Source organism: Mauremys mutica, chromosome 9 (assembly GCF_020497125.1).
Source record: "Mauremys mutica isolate MM-2020 ecotype Southern chromosome 9, ASM2049712v1, whole genome shotgun sequence".
Lineage (NCBI taxonomy): Eukaryota > Metazoa > Chordata > Testudines > Geoemydidae > Mauremys > Mauremys mutica.
The window spans coordinates 106,439,132-106,458,794 of record NC_059080.1 but is presented as its reverse complement, the minus strand read 5'-3'; the positions used below and the strand labels follow the sequence as shown (position 1 = coordinate 106,458,794).

The window sequence follows — 19,663 nt, the reverse complement described above, 5'->3', positions numbered from 1 at the left end:
TCAATTGCTAGATATATTCCTGGAAAAAATCTGGTAGCAGCAGACACTCTGTCATGGAGGCCAGCATCACACTCAGCTACGTGTGAATTTGAAGATGACGTAAAGGCATATGTATATATTGTAGACACATACAAACCAGTGTCAGAAAAGAGACTATTTCTGCTACAGAAAGCAACCTTGACAGACATGCAACTTCAGGAAGTTCTAAGTTACATTGGGGCAGCTGGCCCAAGTATCAAAAGGATACTAAGGAAGTGACAAAAGACTTCAGCAAGTCAAATGGACTCATGATTAAAGGCAACTTATCGTCATTCCAAACAAAATGAGAGGAGAAATCCTAAACCTCATCCATGAAGAACATCAAGAATTAAATGCCATAAACAGGCTAACCAGTCAGTGTGGTGGCCAAGCATCAGCAAAGACATAAAGTATCTGCATGTGAACATTGTAGAACTAACAGAAAAACAAAACACAAAGAACCTTGAATAACAACACCCCTACCTGACAGACCTTGGAAGAGACTAGCTGCAGATTTATTCAAATTCAGGGGACATCATTACCGAGCATCATGGTCTGTTTTTTCAGGTATACAGAAATAATGAACTTCAAAGACAGTATGACTGTGTAAATACTGTAAATGGTAAGAATGCAGAACAGGGGTGGGAAAACTACGGCACACGAGCTGGATCTGGCCCGTCAGGGCTTTGGATCTGGCCCACGGGATTGTCACCCCTGTGGCGCTGCGGGCCCACGCCGCTCCCAGAAGTGGCCAGCACCACGTCCTTGTGGCCGCGAGGGGAGATGGAAGGCAGAGGGCTCCGCGTGCTGCCCCTGCCTGCAGGGACCGCGCCCTGCAGCTCCCATTGGCCAGGAATGGGGAACCGCAGCCAATGGGAGTTTTCGGGGAGGTACCCGCAGGCAAGGGCAGCGTGCGGAGCCCTCTGTCCCCCAGGGGCCACAGGGACGTGGTGCCACCCCAGAGCTGCTCAAGGTAAGCAGCACTGGGCCGGAGCCCGCACCTCAAACCCCTCCTCCATCCCACACCCCAGTCCCCTGCCATGAGCCCCCTAACCCGCCGCCGCACCCCTCCTGCACCCCAACCCCCTGCCTGAGCCCCCTGCCGCACCTGGCACCCCTCCTGCACCCCAACCCCCTGCCCTGAGCCACCTGCTGCACCCCACATCCCTCCTGCACCCTAACCCCCTGCCCTGAACCCCCAACCCCCTTCGCATCCCTCCCTGCACCCCTGCCCTGAGCCCCCTCCCACACTCTGCACCCCAACCTCCTGCCCTGAGCCCCCTCCTCCACCCCACATCCCTCCTGTACCCCAACCTCCTGCCCTGAGCCCCTTCCTGCACACCGTACCACCTCCCACACCCCGCACTCCCTCCTGCACCCCAACTCCCTGCTCCAGCCCTACACTCATGACCCTGCATGCAATTTCCCCACCCAGATGTGGCCCTCGGGCCAAAAAGATGTAGAACATAAAGGGGGAGATGTAATGGAATGCTAAACTGTTCAGCCACTAGGTGGCACTGTCTATAAAAAACTGATTTTAAATGAACCTCAGACATACCTGGCAGAACATTAAAGGCTCTTATGATGAACACAGCTGGTGCGTATAAGCAAGCTCTATGACCAGTCCATATCTGGTACAGAACAACATGACAGGTACTGCGACTCCTCAGCACATTCACTCACAGCGCATACAGAGCACTGTGAGGCAGGAGGAGGGATAAGAGACAACACAACTCAAGACCGAAATGGTTGGGTTGTTTTCAGACTCAACCTGAACCCAACACTCGTAGTCAGGTCCTGTTGGGTTACATTGCAAGGCTCTACAACAGAGAATTGTTCTCAGAGATTCAGCTCATAATATGTCTCTCCACTGGTTACAGTTTCCTTTCCCCCCTTTTTATCCATTTAACTTATGTTATCTAATTTAGACTGTAAACTCCCATGGGCAAGGACCTCGTCCTCTTCTATGCCTATAAAAGAAAAATCCCACTAATAGAGATATAGGAATAATTAACCTACTGCAGCTGACCCTTGTGCAGTCTGTGACTGATGGCAATCTTTCTCCTAAAGAGTACAACAGGGGTGTAGGCAAGTACATCTTACACACATCAGTTTGCAGATTTTTAGCTTCCTGGGAGCAGCATTTCTTGTAGCTGGGTAGGAAGGATGGTCCAATGCCTAAGGCTATGGACTGGAACTTGGGAAGTCCCACTGGGTTCTTGGCTCAGCCACAGACTCCCTGTAGTACCTTGCACAAGTCACTTAATCTACCCTGTGCCTCAGCTCCCCATCTGTAAAAATGTAATACTCTACCTCACAGAGGTATTGTGAAAATAAAATCCATTATGATTTGAGATGCTCAGACACTAAGGTAATGAGGGCCATATAAGTACCTAGATTGATATTTGGCAATGAGGTTGTTTTGGTGTCTAGCACTGTTTTTACATCTTTATCAAGCGTTTCATTAACACATTGTCACTAAATTAAGACTATAATAGCACATCTGCCTTTGGAGATTAGTAGAAATGCAGCAGGAAGGAGACAATAGATCCGGCAGCGTGTATGCAAATTTAAAACTGTTCACTACGGTCCCTGAACTATACCCAAAATTCAGCTATTTTGTCTGACAAATATTGTCTGACTTCTTCTGGCATCTAGCTTACTCAAGCTTTCTCAATGCCTTGATCCAAGCTTTCCATAGCATCCTCCAAGGCTCAGCCTCTCCTCATCAATAACCCTATACCTAACTGCAGACTTCTCCTGCTCCTGGTAAATGTCCTCAGTGGTCCAAGTAGCCTCCTCACTACCAACTGTAGGGTTTTGCCTGATAGCTTATCAGAATCTCTAGCAGATTTCCCATGATGGCCCATTACAGGCTCCAGCCTTCTCTCCCCTCTGGAACTCTGATGTCCTGGAGCATCTCTTCCAGGCTGCCAAGATATCAAAGCCTGGACTGTTCAACAACATGGCTTTCTGAGTCACTATTTGGACTTTATACTGGATTTCCACATAACAATGCTTTGTTAAAGTGGAGCTAAGGCTGCTGCTGTACAGCAGAGCCACCTTATCCTTTCATGCCTCCAGAATATGGAACTCCAAAACCCAAACATGGGGAAAATCAGGAAATGCTCAGTTACACCCCCCACCCCCAACCCCAACGTATTCCTTAAAAGAATATGTTATGCTTAAAAAAACCAAAACCCCTCAACCTTGAGAGAACCAGTTAAGGTAACCCTTCCCACGTAAGAAACCCCAACAATCTTAAATCTGCCCCAGATGGAAACCACAAGAAACTCAGAATGTCAGCATACCTTATCCCTTCATAACATACATTGCCAGTACAGATGTGTGTCTAACACAACTATACAATAAGACTCTGATTTGTATAACCCCACAAGTCTTTCAGTGTGGTCTGTATATTTCTGTTGGCCCAGCAATGTTTATCTTTTTTTTATGTGTGAGAGAATTTTAGAGAGGATGTTAAATTAAGCTTTACATAGAAACTTAGCTATACAGCCTTAACTGTAGAGCAGCTATCAGCTGCTCCATAATTAAAGACAAAAAAATCATTTATGAAACCAGTTAGGGTTGCTCAGTGACCACAGTTAAATTACCTACCACATATTTTAAAAAACTTAAGCACCTAAAGACAAGGAGATCAATAGCTAAGTAAATCATATATTTTACACTGACCACCTAAGTTATTCTCATCAAGTACAAAGATGTGCGTTTTATCGTAACACAGCCTTAACTCTGACCTATGGACTTTGGGGTTATATTTTACATATTTTTGTTATCTACATTTCAGGAACTATTACCTTATAAAGAGAATCCGATAAATATATTCACTGATTATTTCTCACCTAACAATAGACAATTTAATGCTTTAATAATGTACTTATTTGGTGGTTTTTTTGGAGAGTTAAGTTGTATATGCTGGGCAAGTGGCCCGATAGTGATTCACTAATATAGTGTCCACTTATTTAAAATATCAAACAAATATAAAAGCCATTGAAGTCTCCAAATTATACATTCAGCTAAGAATATATGCCCGGGGTGGCCAAATTTACTGATCCTCTGAGCCGCATACAACAATCTTCAGAAGTTCAAGAGCTGGGGCGCACCTGCTGGGGATCGGGGCTTCAACCCTGCGGTGGAGTGGTGGGGCTAGTGGCTTCTGCCCTGTGGGGAGGGGGATCTTGGGTCTTCAGCTCCAGAGGAGATGCCTGTCTGGACTCGGAGTTCAGCCTTGCAGGGATGGGGGGGTCTCAGGGCTTCAGCTCCGCAGGAGGTGTCTGTCTGGGCTCGGGGTTCAGCCCTGAAAGGGGAGGGGGGGGTCTCAAAGCTTCAACCCCACAGGAGGCGCCTGTCCGGGCTCGGGGCTTCAGCCCTGCTCCTGCTGAAGCCCCAAGCCCCAGCAGGCACACCCTGCAGGGTTGAAGCCGGGAGACCCACTCCCTGCTGGGCAGAAACCAGAGGTGACACCTGGGAGGGCCCATTGAATCACATACCATCCCCCAGATTTTTGCCAGGATTTGATGGCCCTGCTCAGTCACTTGGTGCCACTGGGCCCCCTCCCTGCACGGCAGCTGCTGGAGCTGGCAAGCTGGGCACTGCAGTCATGGGGAGAGTCAGTGGCAAACATCTGGGATCTGCAGGGAGGATCGTTCAGGGTAAGCGGGGAGAGTGGGGGGGCATGACTCAAGCTGTTAGAGGGGAGCAAACCTCATCAGGTACCAGTCGCCACTGGCAGAAGCTCCTAGCCCACCATCCCGCCGCAGGGCAGAAGCCCTGAGCTTTGCCTCCCAGTCTGGTAGGCAGAGAATGGGAGGGTGTGGGGGGCTCCGTGAGCCGCATTTTAACTGTAAAAGAGCTGCATATGGCTCTTGGCCACCCCAATATATGCAATTTTGTATTCCTGTTATTCTCATACTTTCCTTCCTCCTTCTGTTCACACCCCTATTTGTGTTGCATTTTCTCCCTAGTTACGCCCCAATCCTGAAAACTGATTTATGTGAGTGGACACACACAGCCTGACAAAGCCACTGGGGTTCCACACAGGTGCAGTATTCCATCCACATGAATCAGATTACAAGATCAGATCTTTAGTTTATAATCTCTTTCAGGCAGGGACTGTCTCTCTTATAGTATGTTTGTTCAGCCCCAGCACAATGAGGTGCTGATTCCAATTGGTGCCTCTGGGTGCTACTGTAATCCAAATAATATGCTTAATAGGAAAGTGTATTTATAATAAAGTTAAGTAAATATATGGATTTGCATTTGAGGTTGACTGTGTATATACATAATGTGTTGCTTTTTTCAAAAGGGTTTTATGTTGAGTTTGTATTTTGAGATTTTTGTTGAAAGAACAGTATTTATTTAGCTTTCGTGTAAAAGTGGCTGTGTTGCAATCCTGGTCCATGCTCCCATTCTCAGGAAGACCTGGAGGAGATAGGAATCTCCCACTGCTTCCTGTAGGGACGAGCAACTGGATTGCATGAACTGAAAGGTTTGCCTTTAGATATCTTTGGCCTGTAGGCACTTTTTGATTGGTTTTTATTTGGTCTTTTCCTTATCTATCTCTGTGGAGTAGCCAGGGTGGAAGAAGAGCACACTAGATCAGCAATTGCTGGAGCATCTGGAAAATGGGAGTGGGGGGAATACCCCAATTTAGTTTTTAAAAAGGTAGCAAAGATGTCTTGTTTTTTCATTTTTTGTTTTTATGTTTGTCTATTTATATGTCTAGTCTATTTAAATGTAAGCTCTCTGGGGCAGGGACTGTTTCTTGCTCTCCCTGCACAGTCCCTAGCACAGCAGGGTCCTGATAAGGCCTCTTGGTGCTACTCTATCATAAATGATTGATAATAATAAACCATGTTCGGATCCAGTGAAGATCTGGATTGATGGCTGATGAGGAGCTCACTCCTGTGGGGAGCTTTTTCCACTTCTTGTGCCCTCAAATCTTGAGGGCAGCAGAGGGTGGCATATGACTGCTATTAGGGGGGTTAGTTTTTACTCTTCAATTATTGCTGTTTTCAAGGTTCAGGCTACCTGAACACTAAGGAGCTAACATCCAGGAGAATCTTAAATGGATGGTATCTTTAACTAATATAAATTCTGCCTCAAGATTAAAAGGCTAGAAAATAACCTACTTGAACCACTTCTTACAAATTTCAGGCCAAATTTAGTTCTAACGGATTTTATGTAAATGTTTGAACCATTTTCTCTTATTTATATTCAGTGTCTTCACTCATCAGAAATGCATGAGCAAAGACTTCACACTCTAGAAATCTAGGAACATTACCTGGGTTAATAGGGGCAGTATTTCTGTCAGACAGCACAATGCCTTGGGCAGCCCGTAAATTTATGGCACAACAAACATGGCCCTTACCTATTTGTTCAATGAGGGTTTTCCAGGAGTCAGTTGTCATGGGGTGGATCATTTGCAGGGTTTCAGGGAGAGCAGCTGGGCACTCTGGGAGCACGGGGCTCTCATCAGGGATAAGCACTAGTCCGGCCGTGGAAGGGGATTCTCTTTGGGAGAGAAATATATAGTATACAGTCAGGCATTGTCAGTCGAGCTGCCCTCAGCCCAAGCATTTGACACACCCAGCTTCCACATACACCAATGGGCTCTGGCACTTACCAGCATCAGTGGCCAGCAAGACACACTATTTAGGGACCCTGACTGTGTATCTTTCAAAACTACTCTACTATTCACCTCCATAGGGCAGGCACACTCCTTCCGCTCCAAAAAAAGTCCTGTGTGCCACAGGGGCTGTCTTTGAGCACTGGGAGTGGAGGCTTTGGCCCTGCAGGAGAGCAGTAACCTCCCCTGATTCCACCCAGAGCTGAGGTATGGGATCCCATCATCGACTGAGCTTAGCGCTGTGCAAGGATAGAGCCAGCCTCAGAGCAGAGGTAGAGGGTGTGTGTGTGTGTGTGTGTGTGTGTGTGTAAAAAAGAGAGAGAGAGAGTGGCTGGGGTTCAGCTCAGGTCTGTATAGAGTAGGGAGGACAGAGGATGAATGCATCTCGGTTCCAATACATGGAAGGAGGCAGGAGGAAGGGATGCTGACAGTTCAGTCACATACCCTGGTGTAGGGAGAGGGGACTGGAATCGGTTCCAGCTGGAGTTCAGCCTGGATTGGTACAGGGAGATGGCGGGGAGAAATAGGGATGAACCTGGTTGCGGGGGGAGGAGTGTGATGGAAATCAGCCCCAGTTGATGCATACGTATGGGGGGAGGGGATATGATGATCAGTTCTGGTTGTATGTGTGTTGTGGGGGGTGGAATGGAGATCAACACCATGTCAGTAAGGGGGTGGAGGAGGGCTGGAGGTGTTGGAGGTCAGCCAGGTGGTGCAGGGGAGAAAGTGCAGAGAGTGGAGATCAGCCGGGGTTGGGTTGGGTTGGAGGGGTGGGCGGAGGCGGTAGAGAGCAGACCCGGACAGGGGGGAGGGGGTGGTTGGAGAGCAGCCCCAGGCACGGCAGTGGGATGGGGGGTTGTGGAAAACAGCCCCGGGCGGGGCAGGGGCATTGGGGGGCTAGGGGGGTTGGAGAACAGCCCCGGGCGGGGGTATTGGGGTGCCGGGGGGGTGGAGAACAGCCCCGGGCGGAGCAGGGGGGTTGGGAGGGTTGGAGAACAACCCCGGGCGGAGCAGGGGGATTGGGGTGCGGGGGGGAGTGGAGAACATCCCCGGGCGGAGCAGGGGGGTCGGGGGGAGTTGGAGAACAGCCCCGGGCGGGGCAGGGGGATTGGGGTGCGGGGGGGAGTGGAGAACAGCCCCGGGCGGGGCAGGGGGATTGGGGTGCGGGGGGGAGTGGAGAACAGCCCCGGGCGGAGCAGGGGCGCTGGGGGGGGGTTGGAGAACAGCCCCGGGCGGGGCAGGGGGATTGGGGTGCGGGGGGGAGTGGAGAACAGCCCCGGGCGGAGCAGGGGCGCTGGGGGGGGTTGGAGAACAGCCCCGGGCGGGCAGGAGGATTGGGGTGCGGGGGGGGCGTTGGAGGGTCCGCGGGTCACCGCGCTCTGGCTCAGGGGGCAGAGGAGGGACGCGAGCCCGGCGGTGGGTCCGCCTGCAGGCGGGAAGGGGTGAGTGGGTCCCGCGGCGGGGCGCCCCCTCCCCGCCGTCAACCCCCGCCTCTCACCTGCCGGCCGGGCAGGCTCCGGCCGCGCTCTCCGCCGAGCCGTCGCGGTCCAGGGCGCAGGCGGCGCTGAGCGCCGCAGCCAGCAGCTCCATGTGAGGTTGTGACAGCGGCGGCGGCGGCGAGTCCGGCTCCGAGCGGCGGCTGCCGAGCGACTCCGCAGGCGGCGCGGGGTTGGGGGAGGCCGGGCGGTTGCCACGGCAACGGGGGTAGGAAGGCAGCAGCCTGCGCGGGAGGGAGATGGAGACCTGCAGCGTGCGCGGGGGAGGGACCCCCGGCCCGGCTAGAGCCCCCGGGACACCGACCGCCCCACCGAGTCCCCCGGACTCCGACTGCCCCCCCGAGCCCCTGGGAGACCCACTGCCCCCCCCCCCGAGCCTCCCAGACACTGACTGGCTCCCCCAGAGTCTCCCGGACACCGACTGCCCCCCGAACCCCTGGGAGACCGACCGGCCCCCCCAGAGCTCCCGAGCCTTGCTAGAGCCCCCGGGAGACGGACGGCCCCTCGTGAGCCACCGGGAGATGACTGGCTCCCCCCAGAACCCCGCCTCCCGGTCCGGCTAGAACCCCCAAGACATGGACCAGGCCCCCAGATGCCCCACGGCCCAGCTAGCGCCCCCAGGAGATGGACCACCCTGGAGAGAGCTACACTCCCCCAGCAGTCCCCTCCCCAGCTAGAGACCTACACCCCCCTGAGAGGTAGCACCTGCCCCGATAGAGCTTCCCACAGCTGCACCCCTTTCCCAGGAGCACCCCTGAGAGAGCACTGCACTCCTCAGAGCCCACTGCCCTGGGTACATCGCCCAGAGGCAGACATCCCCCCCCACCAGAGGTCCCTCCCACCCCCCACCCACCCCCATTCCAGCAGCCACCATCCCTTTCCCCAGCCAGATCTCAGAGATGTGTGCACCCACCCACCCCTTACTGCCTCCAGCCCAGCACACTCACAGAGGACCTCTCCCTAGCCCCTCAAACCCAGAGCACAGGTCTCCCTCCCACACATAGAGGTGTCCCCTACCCCTTCAGTTAGGGGCAGAGAACCTCTCTTCCCCTTTGTCTGCACCTCACGCCCTGGAGCAGAGAGAGCGTGGCCAGTGAGTGTTTTGGAGGGGAAGTGTAGCGTTTTTGGATTACTCCCGGATTTGGTGCATATTGTGCATTTCTTCTACTGCAAGCAAATTCTGAGATGGAGGATAGACTCAAAATAATTCCCTCCTCCAGTCGCCCATCATAGGGACTTTCTCTCAAATCCAAATTACCTCACAGAGAGAACAATTACCTTCCTCCCCAATACAGGGGATTTTGCACCTTTCTTCCCTGCACCTCCCTCTCTACCTAAGAATTGTCAGCTTTACAGGTTTGGTTTTTTTTTTTTGCTCAGACAAATATCAATATTTTCGGCAATCTAAAATCTGTCTTCATTCAGGTAATCTTTATGCTGCCTCAAGGTTGACTCCGCTTGAACTTTAGTATACAGTCACACCCTTCTGATCAATTTGAAAACTTGTGGACAGGCTGGGTGCTGCTCTGCCACAACTTGCTAACTCCCAGGAGAAAAGGGTAATTCATGCCAAATTAAATCTGAGGATTTAAACAGGAAATTCTCAGCCAAGTTTCCCAGACAAACCTTAACTTACCCCTTTGCATATATAAATATGGCTTTTTTCAATACGTAATCATACAATTTAGGCAATAATAATGAAATCCATATGTGGATCTCAATGTATAGATAAAGGCAGATTTTTTTCTCTATTATACTGTATTATTTGCCAAATAATGCATCAGGATAATTTGGCCCAACTTCTTCTAGTTACACTGGTATAAACCCAGAGAAACTCAACTGACCACCAGTGGATACCATCTGGGTTTACAATGGTTGTCACACACATCCCCGGTAGAGCCCCTCTTGGCTGGAAACTCCAGGTTGCTGTGTTGGGGAGGGGACCCAAAACACTAGATTAATGTGCTCTTAAGCTTCCCTTTGGCAGAATAGGTTGTAGCACTCTGTTTGCCCTTGGCATCATTAGCACATTTCCTGAGCACAGGCAGGCTGTTACCCCTTTATGGAAATTGGATCTCATAGCCTAGCTGCCCACGGTGCCCCCAAGACCAATGGTGATCCACTCCCAGACTCCCTAGTAGCTTAAGCACACCCTTTCCCAGAGTTCCATCCATGGTTGCTCTAGTAGGTTTATAGTTTAACTCTTGAGGGGGCACGTATTGATGAAGCAAATAGACACACAGATAGACTTTAGAAAGTTTTCCAAACACAATTACTCTTTACTTAAATATTGCAAGAGAGATAAAGATATAGGCAAACAATAAAACACCTATGTGTATTTCCCTACTTCAGTTTCCTCACCAGTCTTGAGCATTCTTTAGGCTTCAGGATGCCCCCTTCCTGCACACAGTTTCTCTCAACCACGGAATGTCTCTCTCACCTGTGTCCCAGTTTCCTTCTTTCTGACTGATCCCTCAATTAAACAAGCCCGCACTGCTATGAAAGCATTAAACATGCTTCTCTTCTGCCCAAGCTTCCTGTGTGTCTCAAGGTATCACCCTACTCATCCAGTCTCTGTAGTTTTAAAGGCTAGTTCTGGCCACCTGTTTGGGGGAAATATTCCACCCAGAAAATCCTAGCCTTGCAAGGCAAACTTGGTTGAACTGGTTTGCAATCCTCCCTCAAGCAACCCTTCTTAGCATACACATTGTTTGGGCAGAGCACAATGATTAAGGTTAACCGCTTTCCTTTGTCCCTGGTCTGGGGGTTATGTAACACAGACTTGACAACACCTGGCTAACTCCACATCCATGATACAGCAATTTCATAATACCAGTCAGAACTCATAAATTGTACATACACTGATTTTCTAAAGCATCACAACCAGTGTTACTGAAGAATTTGGCCTTTTGTGAGGGTGTGCTGGGAGAGGTTAACAGCTGCTAGTGGTCACAGAGGGTTTTGATAACTTAAAGGGGGATCATGGTATTAGAGTGACCAGATGTCCCAGTTTTATAGGGACAGTCACACTATTTGGGGCTTTTTCCTATATAGGTGCCTATTACCCCCCCACCCTCTGTCCCGATTTTTCACACTTGCTGTCTGGTCACCCTACATGGGATAGACATTGCATTTGACAGCTAATAGGGAAAGTCAGGGGCTTATCACAATGGGAAGTTTGAGAATTGGAAGGGGGTTCTGTGTTTTGTCACATCTGTGAATTTGATGGAGTAAGGAGTGTTTGAGACCAGGAGTGGGGGTCAGGAGTTTGTCACTAGTTAGAGGGTCAATATGATAGGAAAGCTGGGTGACAGCACTTATCAGTCATGTAGAGGGGTCTGGGGGACAGACAACTGTGAGGAGGGCCAAAGGCTTGGAAATGAGGTAAAGTGGTCAAGAACACTGGTTGCAATGAGGCTGGTCTGTCTGATCAGTGGATAGTGATTGAAAGCTGAGCACTTGTCCCTGAAGTAAGAGTATTGGAAGGGTTGACAGCTGTGGGGGAGGGGGGTCAGAGAATTGATACTTACAAGGGAGGGCAATTACTTTGATGAGCCTGTTCCTGGTAGAGTTAAGAGCTGCCTATTCTTCACTCCTGCCTCAGGATCAGGGCCAAGAGTGAGATAGTTCTTCCTAAACCTGTATCTACCAATGGGGTGCCAGAGCAGCAAAATGCACAAACTTTTACCAATTGTGCTAAAATAAACACAGTTCTAAATATGACTTTCATGGGGACCTATTTAGATAAATCTCACAAGAAACTGATGCATGTTAAAAGGTTAATGAATTCAACTTTAATAAGTTTTGTGCTAGTATTTCTTAACCAAATATTTTAACAATTAATTCTTATACGGCATTTTTTCTCTGTAGATATGAAAACTTGGTACAAGGTTGGAAAGTATTATCTCTATTTTACAGATGGGGAGATTGAGTTACTATTGAGAGGTATAATGTAAGATGCTCAAAATTGCAGCAAGTCAGTGGCAGAGTCAGGAGAAGAACCCAGATATCCTGACTGTCAGTCTGTTGCCCTGTTTTACTGGGCCACCCTCTCAGGGATTAAGTCTATGACAAATCTGAACTTTTTAGAAACGTATCAGAGGGGCAGCTGTGTTAGTCTGTATCCACAAAAGCCACAAGGAGTCCAGTGGCACCTTAAAGACTGACAGATTTATTTGGGCATAAGCTTTCATGGGTAAAAAACCCACTTCTTCAGATTTTTTTTTAGAAACGTAAGCATTTTGGGTTATATGCAAAAATAGAAAACATTTTTTCCCACAATCCTATAACTGCCTGGTAATTAAGACAGGCTGCCTGGTTTTTCTTCAAACTTTCCACAATAAACTCACCTTTGGGCTCAGATGAAAGCATGAAAAATGTGAGTCCAAAATTTTTGTTAATGAAAGCTATGAGGAGGTGAAAACAGGAGTTTAGAGAATGGAATGCCTTCTGTGACCATGGGAGGTCACTACTGTGATAATAAGGAACATCCCACATTTTAGTCCCATATAAACCTGTTCCATTTTTATGCACTGACAGGCTCATTTTCCTTCCCCTAGGAAGAATATTTTTATTTTTAAACTTTAATCTTTGAAAAGTGTTGCCCTTTCTTCCTTGCCAAATACACACCACCTACTCCTACTTCAGTCTCTAGGTCTATAACTGAAGTGCTCCTTGTAATCAGAACAAATGCTTAAGAAGCACACCCGAAGAAAGGGCTCCCCACACCCAGCAGGGGAGAGGAGTGGGAAAAAGAGAATCTGACTACTGGCATGACGTGCATTTTAAAAATGAAGCTTCAATCCTGCAAGCTGGTGAGCACCTCCTGTTAGGTGCTGAGTGCTTTCTGCTCTGACTGATGTCACAGCAGACACAAAGCAACTTGAAGACTGAGCTCTACATTAAAAACAAAAAAACACAGGTCCTCTTTAGGAATTGTGGGGTTTTCTGAAGCACCTAGACACTGGGAGTTATCCCCATGTGTGCCTCTCCCCGTTTCATTAGTCCTCATGGCACTGGGAATCTTCAGTGTGGCTGTGTGCTAAGAAGAGGGAATGTGAGTTGTGTGTATTTCTTCAAGGAAGTAGGGGGGGGGGGTGGTTGCCAAATGTCCTTACCTTTAGCATAGTGCTGTTGGAAGAGAAGATTTTAAATTTGGCTGACCTGGCCCATAGCTATATTAAAAATGTGATAACTTACTGGAGTTCATAATTTGCCTTTTTCAGTATTATAGTTATGGCTGGATTTTTATTCTAAACCCCTATTTTGAGGTGCTAATAGTTTTTCAAAGTAATTAACCCACTGGACTAACATTGTTCATGTATATTCTAAGCACAAAAGTGAATTTTATTGGAAAGCTTGACAAAAACCTCACTTGGCTGTTCCTGAGGATGGAAAAAAGAGGTTTTTATATGTATTATTATTATTATTTATTATTATTGCATCAATCTTCCTCCTACAGAAACTAAAAAGAAGAAACACAGAGGACTCAGACCAGCAGACCTTACTTGGGGGGCGGTGGGGGCGGGTACTTGCATAGGTAAAGGCTACAAATGGGGCTCAGACAAACAGCCCTGTTCAACCAAGGCCAGTTGACTCACAGGAGAAATGTGGGGTCAGTTATAACTTCCACTAAGGTTATACCTAGTCAAGTATGTTTTGTGACTCAGTTAGACAACACGTGTCTGCTGAGCAGTGTTTTCTGCAATGATGAGTAGTACAAGCATAACTTCTCTATTTTGGTAGAGTGTTTTGAGTGTTACATCAGGTCCTATATGTTATTTTTGCACAGGAATTCAGGCATCAGGTCTCTTTTTTTCTTTTTGTTAATCACAGACTCTAAAGGTACCATCTGTGCACAATTTTTACTCCTGGGCCATGTCTTTCTAGTGTAGGACCAGTGGAACTCCCCAATCCCTGAAGTTTTTTGGCCCCCACTTCTAACTTCTATCTCTTCTGATTCTGCTTTGGCTCTGTGTCCCTGTGAGGTACCAACCTTGCACTGGGTCAACAGGGGATGACCAATCATTATGAGCCCAGGAGACCACTCCCCAAAGCCCCTGCTGTGCATGCTCACATGGGACAGATAAAAGGAGACATCCCAGCTAAGTCAGGGCTGGTGGAGGAAGGATGTGTGCTGCAGGCTCCTGCAGTGGAACCATTGACTCTCCAGGCTGTTGGGACTGTGGACCTAGACTATGCTGTGGATGACTAGCTGACCACAGAGACTGATGGAGATGCCGAGCCACTGTCAGCTGAGGTGGGATTTATGGTAGTAAGTGACCCAGGGAATGTGTTAGGAGCCAATGCCTGAACCCTTAATAGGCAGTATAAGAACCTGGTATAGTAGTGTGGGCCCAAGTTCCCCTACCTTCCCACCCTTGCTTGCAATTGCCACTAGGCATGGCTACCAGGGACTCTGGATGTAGACTGAGTGTTTGTTCTGCCCTGCCCCAGGGGCTGCAGACTGATTGTTTGCTCTGCCCTGCCCTGCTCAGAGGGTCAGAGCCCCAGCTGCCATCGTTTGCTCTTGCCAGTAGGCCCAAGGGCTACAGACTACTTGTTTGCTCTGCCCGCCAGAGGTCCTGAGCCCCTTGATCATGATTGTTTGATGCAACAGGGATTCCTGACAATCATTTGATGGGGTGTACCAACCCTGCACTGGGCAAACGGGTGGCCCCTCCACTCGACATGCCAAGCCCCCAGGACTGTCCCATTTCAGTTCTGTATTGCCTCAGGTATTCTTTGTATGGTGTCTCTGTCTGCCAGTTAGGTCTGATTATTATTTTTAAATTAGCAATCTTTGACTCTGGGTGTCCTTTGCACCCCTATTATTAAGGTTGTCTGACATTTCCTTTTATAAGATGCTGTTTTCAGTTGCTTATAATAACTTTTCCAAACTTTAACCATTTGGGCTGAAATTTCCCATTCTGGGTGTCTACCTTGAGCTGAATTTTTGTGGCAAATTTCAGCCAGAATGTTTCAGCCGTTTCTTAGAATGAGGCTGGGGGAAATGGAATTGTTTTGCCCATGTTAAAAAAATTCTGGTCACCTTTTCTTTGAAAAATCCTTGTGCCCCCATGCTTTCAAGCAGGGATTTGAAATTCGGCATGGAGATGTGCCTTTGTGTCAGGGATGTACCTTTTGCTGTCCCCATGAAAATCCACCCAACTTTGGCCAATTTATAACCCTTTGAAAAATCCATTTTGTATATGCTCAGTAGAGACTTGTTCGAGCCTGGCAGCTAAACTCCCTGATGACGTGGTCCACAGTGAGCATGTTCCAGCCCAGGACAGAGCAGGATTTCCCCTGTAATTGCAGCTGTCTGGAGCTGTGGGTTGTGCTCCTTATAGCAGGGGTTCTCAAACTGGGGGTTGGAACCCCTCAGGGGGTCACAAGGTTATTACATGGGGGGTCGCAAGCTGTCAGCCTCCACCCCAAATCCCGCTTTGCCTCCAGCATTTATAATGGTGTTAAATATATAAAAATGTGTTTTTAATTTATAAGGGGGGGTCACACTCAGAGGCTCGCTATGTGAAAGGGGTCACCAGTACAAAAGGTTGAAAACCACTGGCTTATAGGCATCTGACTGAGAATAAGGAGATTGTCCTGTCCTTTGTTCTCAATGACATCCCTGCAATACCCAGGGAATGTGGAGGAGGGAGCTGCCTGATTAGGATGCAGAGGGGACAAGAGCTGGACTGGCAGGGGGAATAGATTGGGACAAGAGTTTAGGGGTGTGTAGACTGGGATCTTGGATGTTGGTCAGATGGTAGGGGAGGGAAACAGACTAGGAGTGGGAACTGGGGCAGAGATTGGGACTCGATGGACACAGGGCCTGGGAGCTAGCGGGGGGGGGGGAGATTGAGATTGGATGAGAAGCTGGGTGGGAGACTGGGACTGAGAACCAGTGAGGTGGGGGGAAGGAGGTGAGATGGAGAGAGATAGAAATGACGAGGAGCCAGTGTCCAGGGGGAGAATTGGGATGGCTGGGCAAAGAGACTGGGACCGGGAGCAGGGGATAATAGGGGACACAGATTGGATGAGGAGCCTGGGGAGAGAGACTGGGAATGTGAGTGAGTGTAGGATGTGATTGGAAACCAAGGTGGAGAAGAGAGAGATTGGATGAAGAGCCAGGGGGTGGGACTGGAACTGGCTAAGGAAGGAAACTGGGGACAAACAGCTACAGGGTTATGGGGGAAAGGGGTTAGGAGTGGCCTGGCAAGGAGAGTGGGAGCTGGGGGGAGTCCCAAGAGGTCAGACTGAATTGCTGATCAAGGAGACTGGGATGAGAAGCCTGAAAGGTAAAGACTGGCTAGGTGAAGTGAATGGGAGTAAGAAAAAGAGCCAGGTGGGGGGAGGAGGTTTCCCTGTGATGCAATAATATAGACCTAGAAGCAACTTTTTTGGATGAAACTTTTGTTGCCAAAAAAATTCAGATTTGGATTAATGACAATCTTTTGCAAATTTTTGTCAAATTCGCCAAATTCTTTGTCAGTGGGAAAAATTTCCAAAAAAGTTTAAACATTTCAACTTTTTTATTTGAAATGACATTTTGTTTTGAATTTTACTTCAATTTCATTACAGTTTTTTTAAAAAAACCTTTTTAAATTAAATGTTTCATTTGACCCCAAACAAACTTTTCCCAAGTCTTTTGATTTGATGAAAATTTTGAAAAAAAATTGTTTTGGGTCATTCCAAAACACACAAAATTTCAACTCAGTTGCCGAACTTGAAAATAGAGTGTGTAAATAACCTAGTCATAGAATTTCTGGCTTTTCAGTTTGCTTTTTTTAAAACCTAGGAAATTACCTGCAAAGAATAAGAACATTATTAAGGATGCAAAAGTCAAGCAGTCAACAGTTAGGAAATGCCAGAATTAAGGTTGCCTGTGCAACCTTAATTTGGCCCCTTTTTGCATATGCATTCTGATAGTATTTAAATAACATGGTCACATGCTAATTTTTCCATACTACCTGGACCTGCCCTGGGGATGAGGCAGGATTGAGTAGTAAAGGAGACTTGTCTGTAAGGCCCCTGCTTCATTTGTTGCTGAAGTTGGAAGGTGTGTAGTGAATGTAGCAGGGGATTACAGGAAGAGAAGGGATGATGTCAAGGTTCCTTCCATTGAATTCTGCCCTGGATAATTGGTTTCTGTACTTGCCTGTGCCACAGTTCCAATCTGACACTGGGAAAGTCACTTAAACCAAACTTTTCACTGATTGCATCTTCCTCATTTTCTGGGTGACTGAGTGCATGCCCCGAGGCCTGATTTACAGAAGTGTTGCTCACTCATAGCCACAACTGAAGTCAATCAGAGCTGTGCTTTGAACATATAAAGTTCTAACTACTCTGATAAATTAGGTGCTAGGCACTCATATTGGGAATCCAAAAGAAGTGGATACTTTGACCTGAATTTCTCTGTGTCTGTTTCCCACCTGTGACATTAGGATAATAATATCTTGTGACAATAATTAATTAATATTTGTGAGCAGTCAGATACTATAGTAATGGGTATCATAGGCGCTCTGTCCATTGTCTGTAGCTAGTGAAATAATCAAATAAGAGACCAGAAGATGACAGGAACAAGGAATTCCCACTCAGATCCACTCCAGGCATCCCGCTCTACTCAAGGCACTCACGAAAAAATGGAATAGGGGCCTGCAAGCTAAGAAAACATTCCACAAAAGTTTTTTCTAGGGAGATTTTGGACTGTATCCATATGCAACACTGACATTCCCATTGCTCTGAATAGCCATAACTGCACATTATCCCGCCAAAATATCTTGCTCTCACAATCTAGTTTTCTCTTTATTTACTGAAATGGGTTCTACTTTCTTTGTTGTTGCCAAACGCAAATATACTATCATTTTCAATAATCTTGGGAGCGTCATCAGTTTGATAGCTGCTATGTGATCTGCGTTGCAGTTATGTTTGTGATAGTCCTCCCTCCTTACATGCTATCCTAAAAATAGAGATTTAGCAGGAATACTTTTGCCAGCAGCCCTCAGATGTGGATACTGAGTATTGGGGGAGCATGGTAACACAGGGCATTTTCTGTTGTGAGCCCTCATTTCTGAACCTAATTTTCTCTGTTGATCCAACAAAGTTTACTGTGATGGGGTATATCAATCCCACACTAGCCCAGCAAGGGTTGACCATTCACTGGTCACACCCTCTCACCCTTGCTTGGCATGCTCCAGCTGAAACCAGGATATAAAAGGAAGCAGCTCAGCTCAGTCTGGGCTGACTGAGGAAGAGAGCGGACACACGCTGCAGGCTCCAGCCAGGAAGCCACTTGAGTTCCAGACTGTGGAGGCTAAAGATGTCGAGTCTACTGAGGACTCGCAGTTAACCGTGGAGTCAGAGGGAGAAAGATGGCTGCTGCTCCCAGCAGAGCTGCCGGAACTGGAATCACAGGAAGTGGCCCAGGGAACACATTTGTGGAGGTTGGAACCTGAACTTGAAACCAGGACTTGGGTGCTGAAACAATTTGTATAGTGGGGATGCTGAGAGCCAGTGAACCAAACTCTAAAGCCCGTATATTATTGAAATCACTTCAAGCCAAGGAGTGTGGGAGCATCCCCAGCACCCCTAATTCCAGCACCTATCACCCAGGACTACCAATTCCATAGGGCCCAGGAGGTGGGACTCAATGGAATAGGGTGGATCCAGGTCTTCCTACCCGCTGCCACACCTGCTCCTGGGTATGGCAACTGCCCAAGGTACTAGGCACCATTGCCTGAGACTGTGAACATTGGACACTACTGCCTGACACCAACGACACTGGCTGCTAGGCCTCGCCACCCTGAGGACCAGGACAGCCTCATGGACTCCAGCTGCTAGGTAGGGTTGCCAGGAGTCTGTTTTTTGACTGGAAAGCCCAATCGAAAAGGGACCCTGGCAGCTCTGGTCAGCACCACTGAGCGGGCTGTTAAAAGACCAGTTGGCGGGGCTGGCAGGCTCCCTACCTGACTCCACGCAGCTCCCGGAAGTAGTGACATGTCCCTTGGCTCCTAGGTGAAGGGTTGGCCGGGGGGCTCTGTGTGCTGCCGCTGCCCCGAGCTCCACAGCTCCCATTGACTGGGAAATGAGGGTGGGGAAGAGTGAGCGACAGAGGGAGGGGAGATGGAGTGAGTGGATGGTGGGCCTCGGAGAAGGGGCAGGGCAGGAGTGTTTGGTTTTGTGTGATGGTAACTTTCTAATCACACAAAACTGAACACTCTTGCCCTGCTCCTGCCCCAAGGCCCCTCTCCTCCCGCTCACTCCATCCTCCCTCACACTCCCTCATTCACTCATTTTTACTGGGCTGGGGTAAGCAGTTAGGGTGCAGGAAGAAGTGAGGGCTCCGGCTGGGGGTGTGGGCTCCAGAATAGGGGTTCACGGTGCAGGAAGGGGCTCTAGGCTGGGATGGGGGGTTGGGGTGTGGTAGGGGATACCCTCTCTGGTCTGGGGCCAGAAATGAGGGGTTCAGGGTTCAGTAGGGAGATCCAGGCAGGGG

At 48.6% G+C, this 19,663-nt stretch overlaps 1 protein-coding gene across 1 annotated transcript in view; it reads right to left on the bottom strand.

The window, feature by feature from the left end:
* Positions 1 to 6,409: 6,409 nt before the first annotated feature.
* The window catches only part of LOC123376864 (ephexin-1-like), a gene marked incomplete at its 3' end in the record, with an annotated part of 71,261 nt that continues 58,007 nt past the window's right edge, over positions 6,410 to 19,663 (bottom strand). Inside the window, exons 4-5 of the mRNA XM_045029105.1 lie at positions 8,166 to 8,387; positions 6,410 to 6,552 (exon numbers count right to left, since the gene is read on the bottom strand). Coding sequence (XP_044885040.1) covers positions 6,410 to 6,552; positions 8,166 to 8,387 — 365 coding nt within the window. The remainder of the gene's footprint in view (positions 6,553 to 8,165; positions 8,388 to 19,663) is intronic.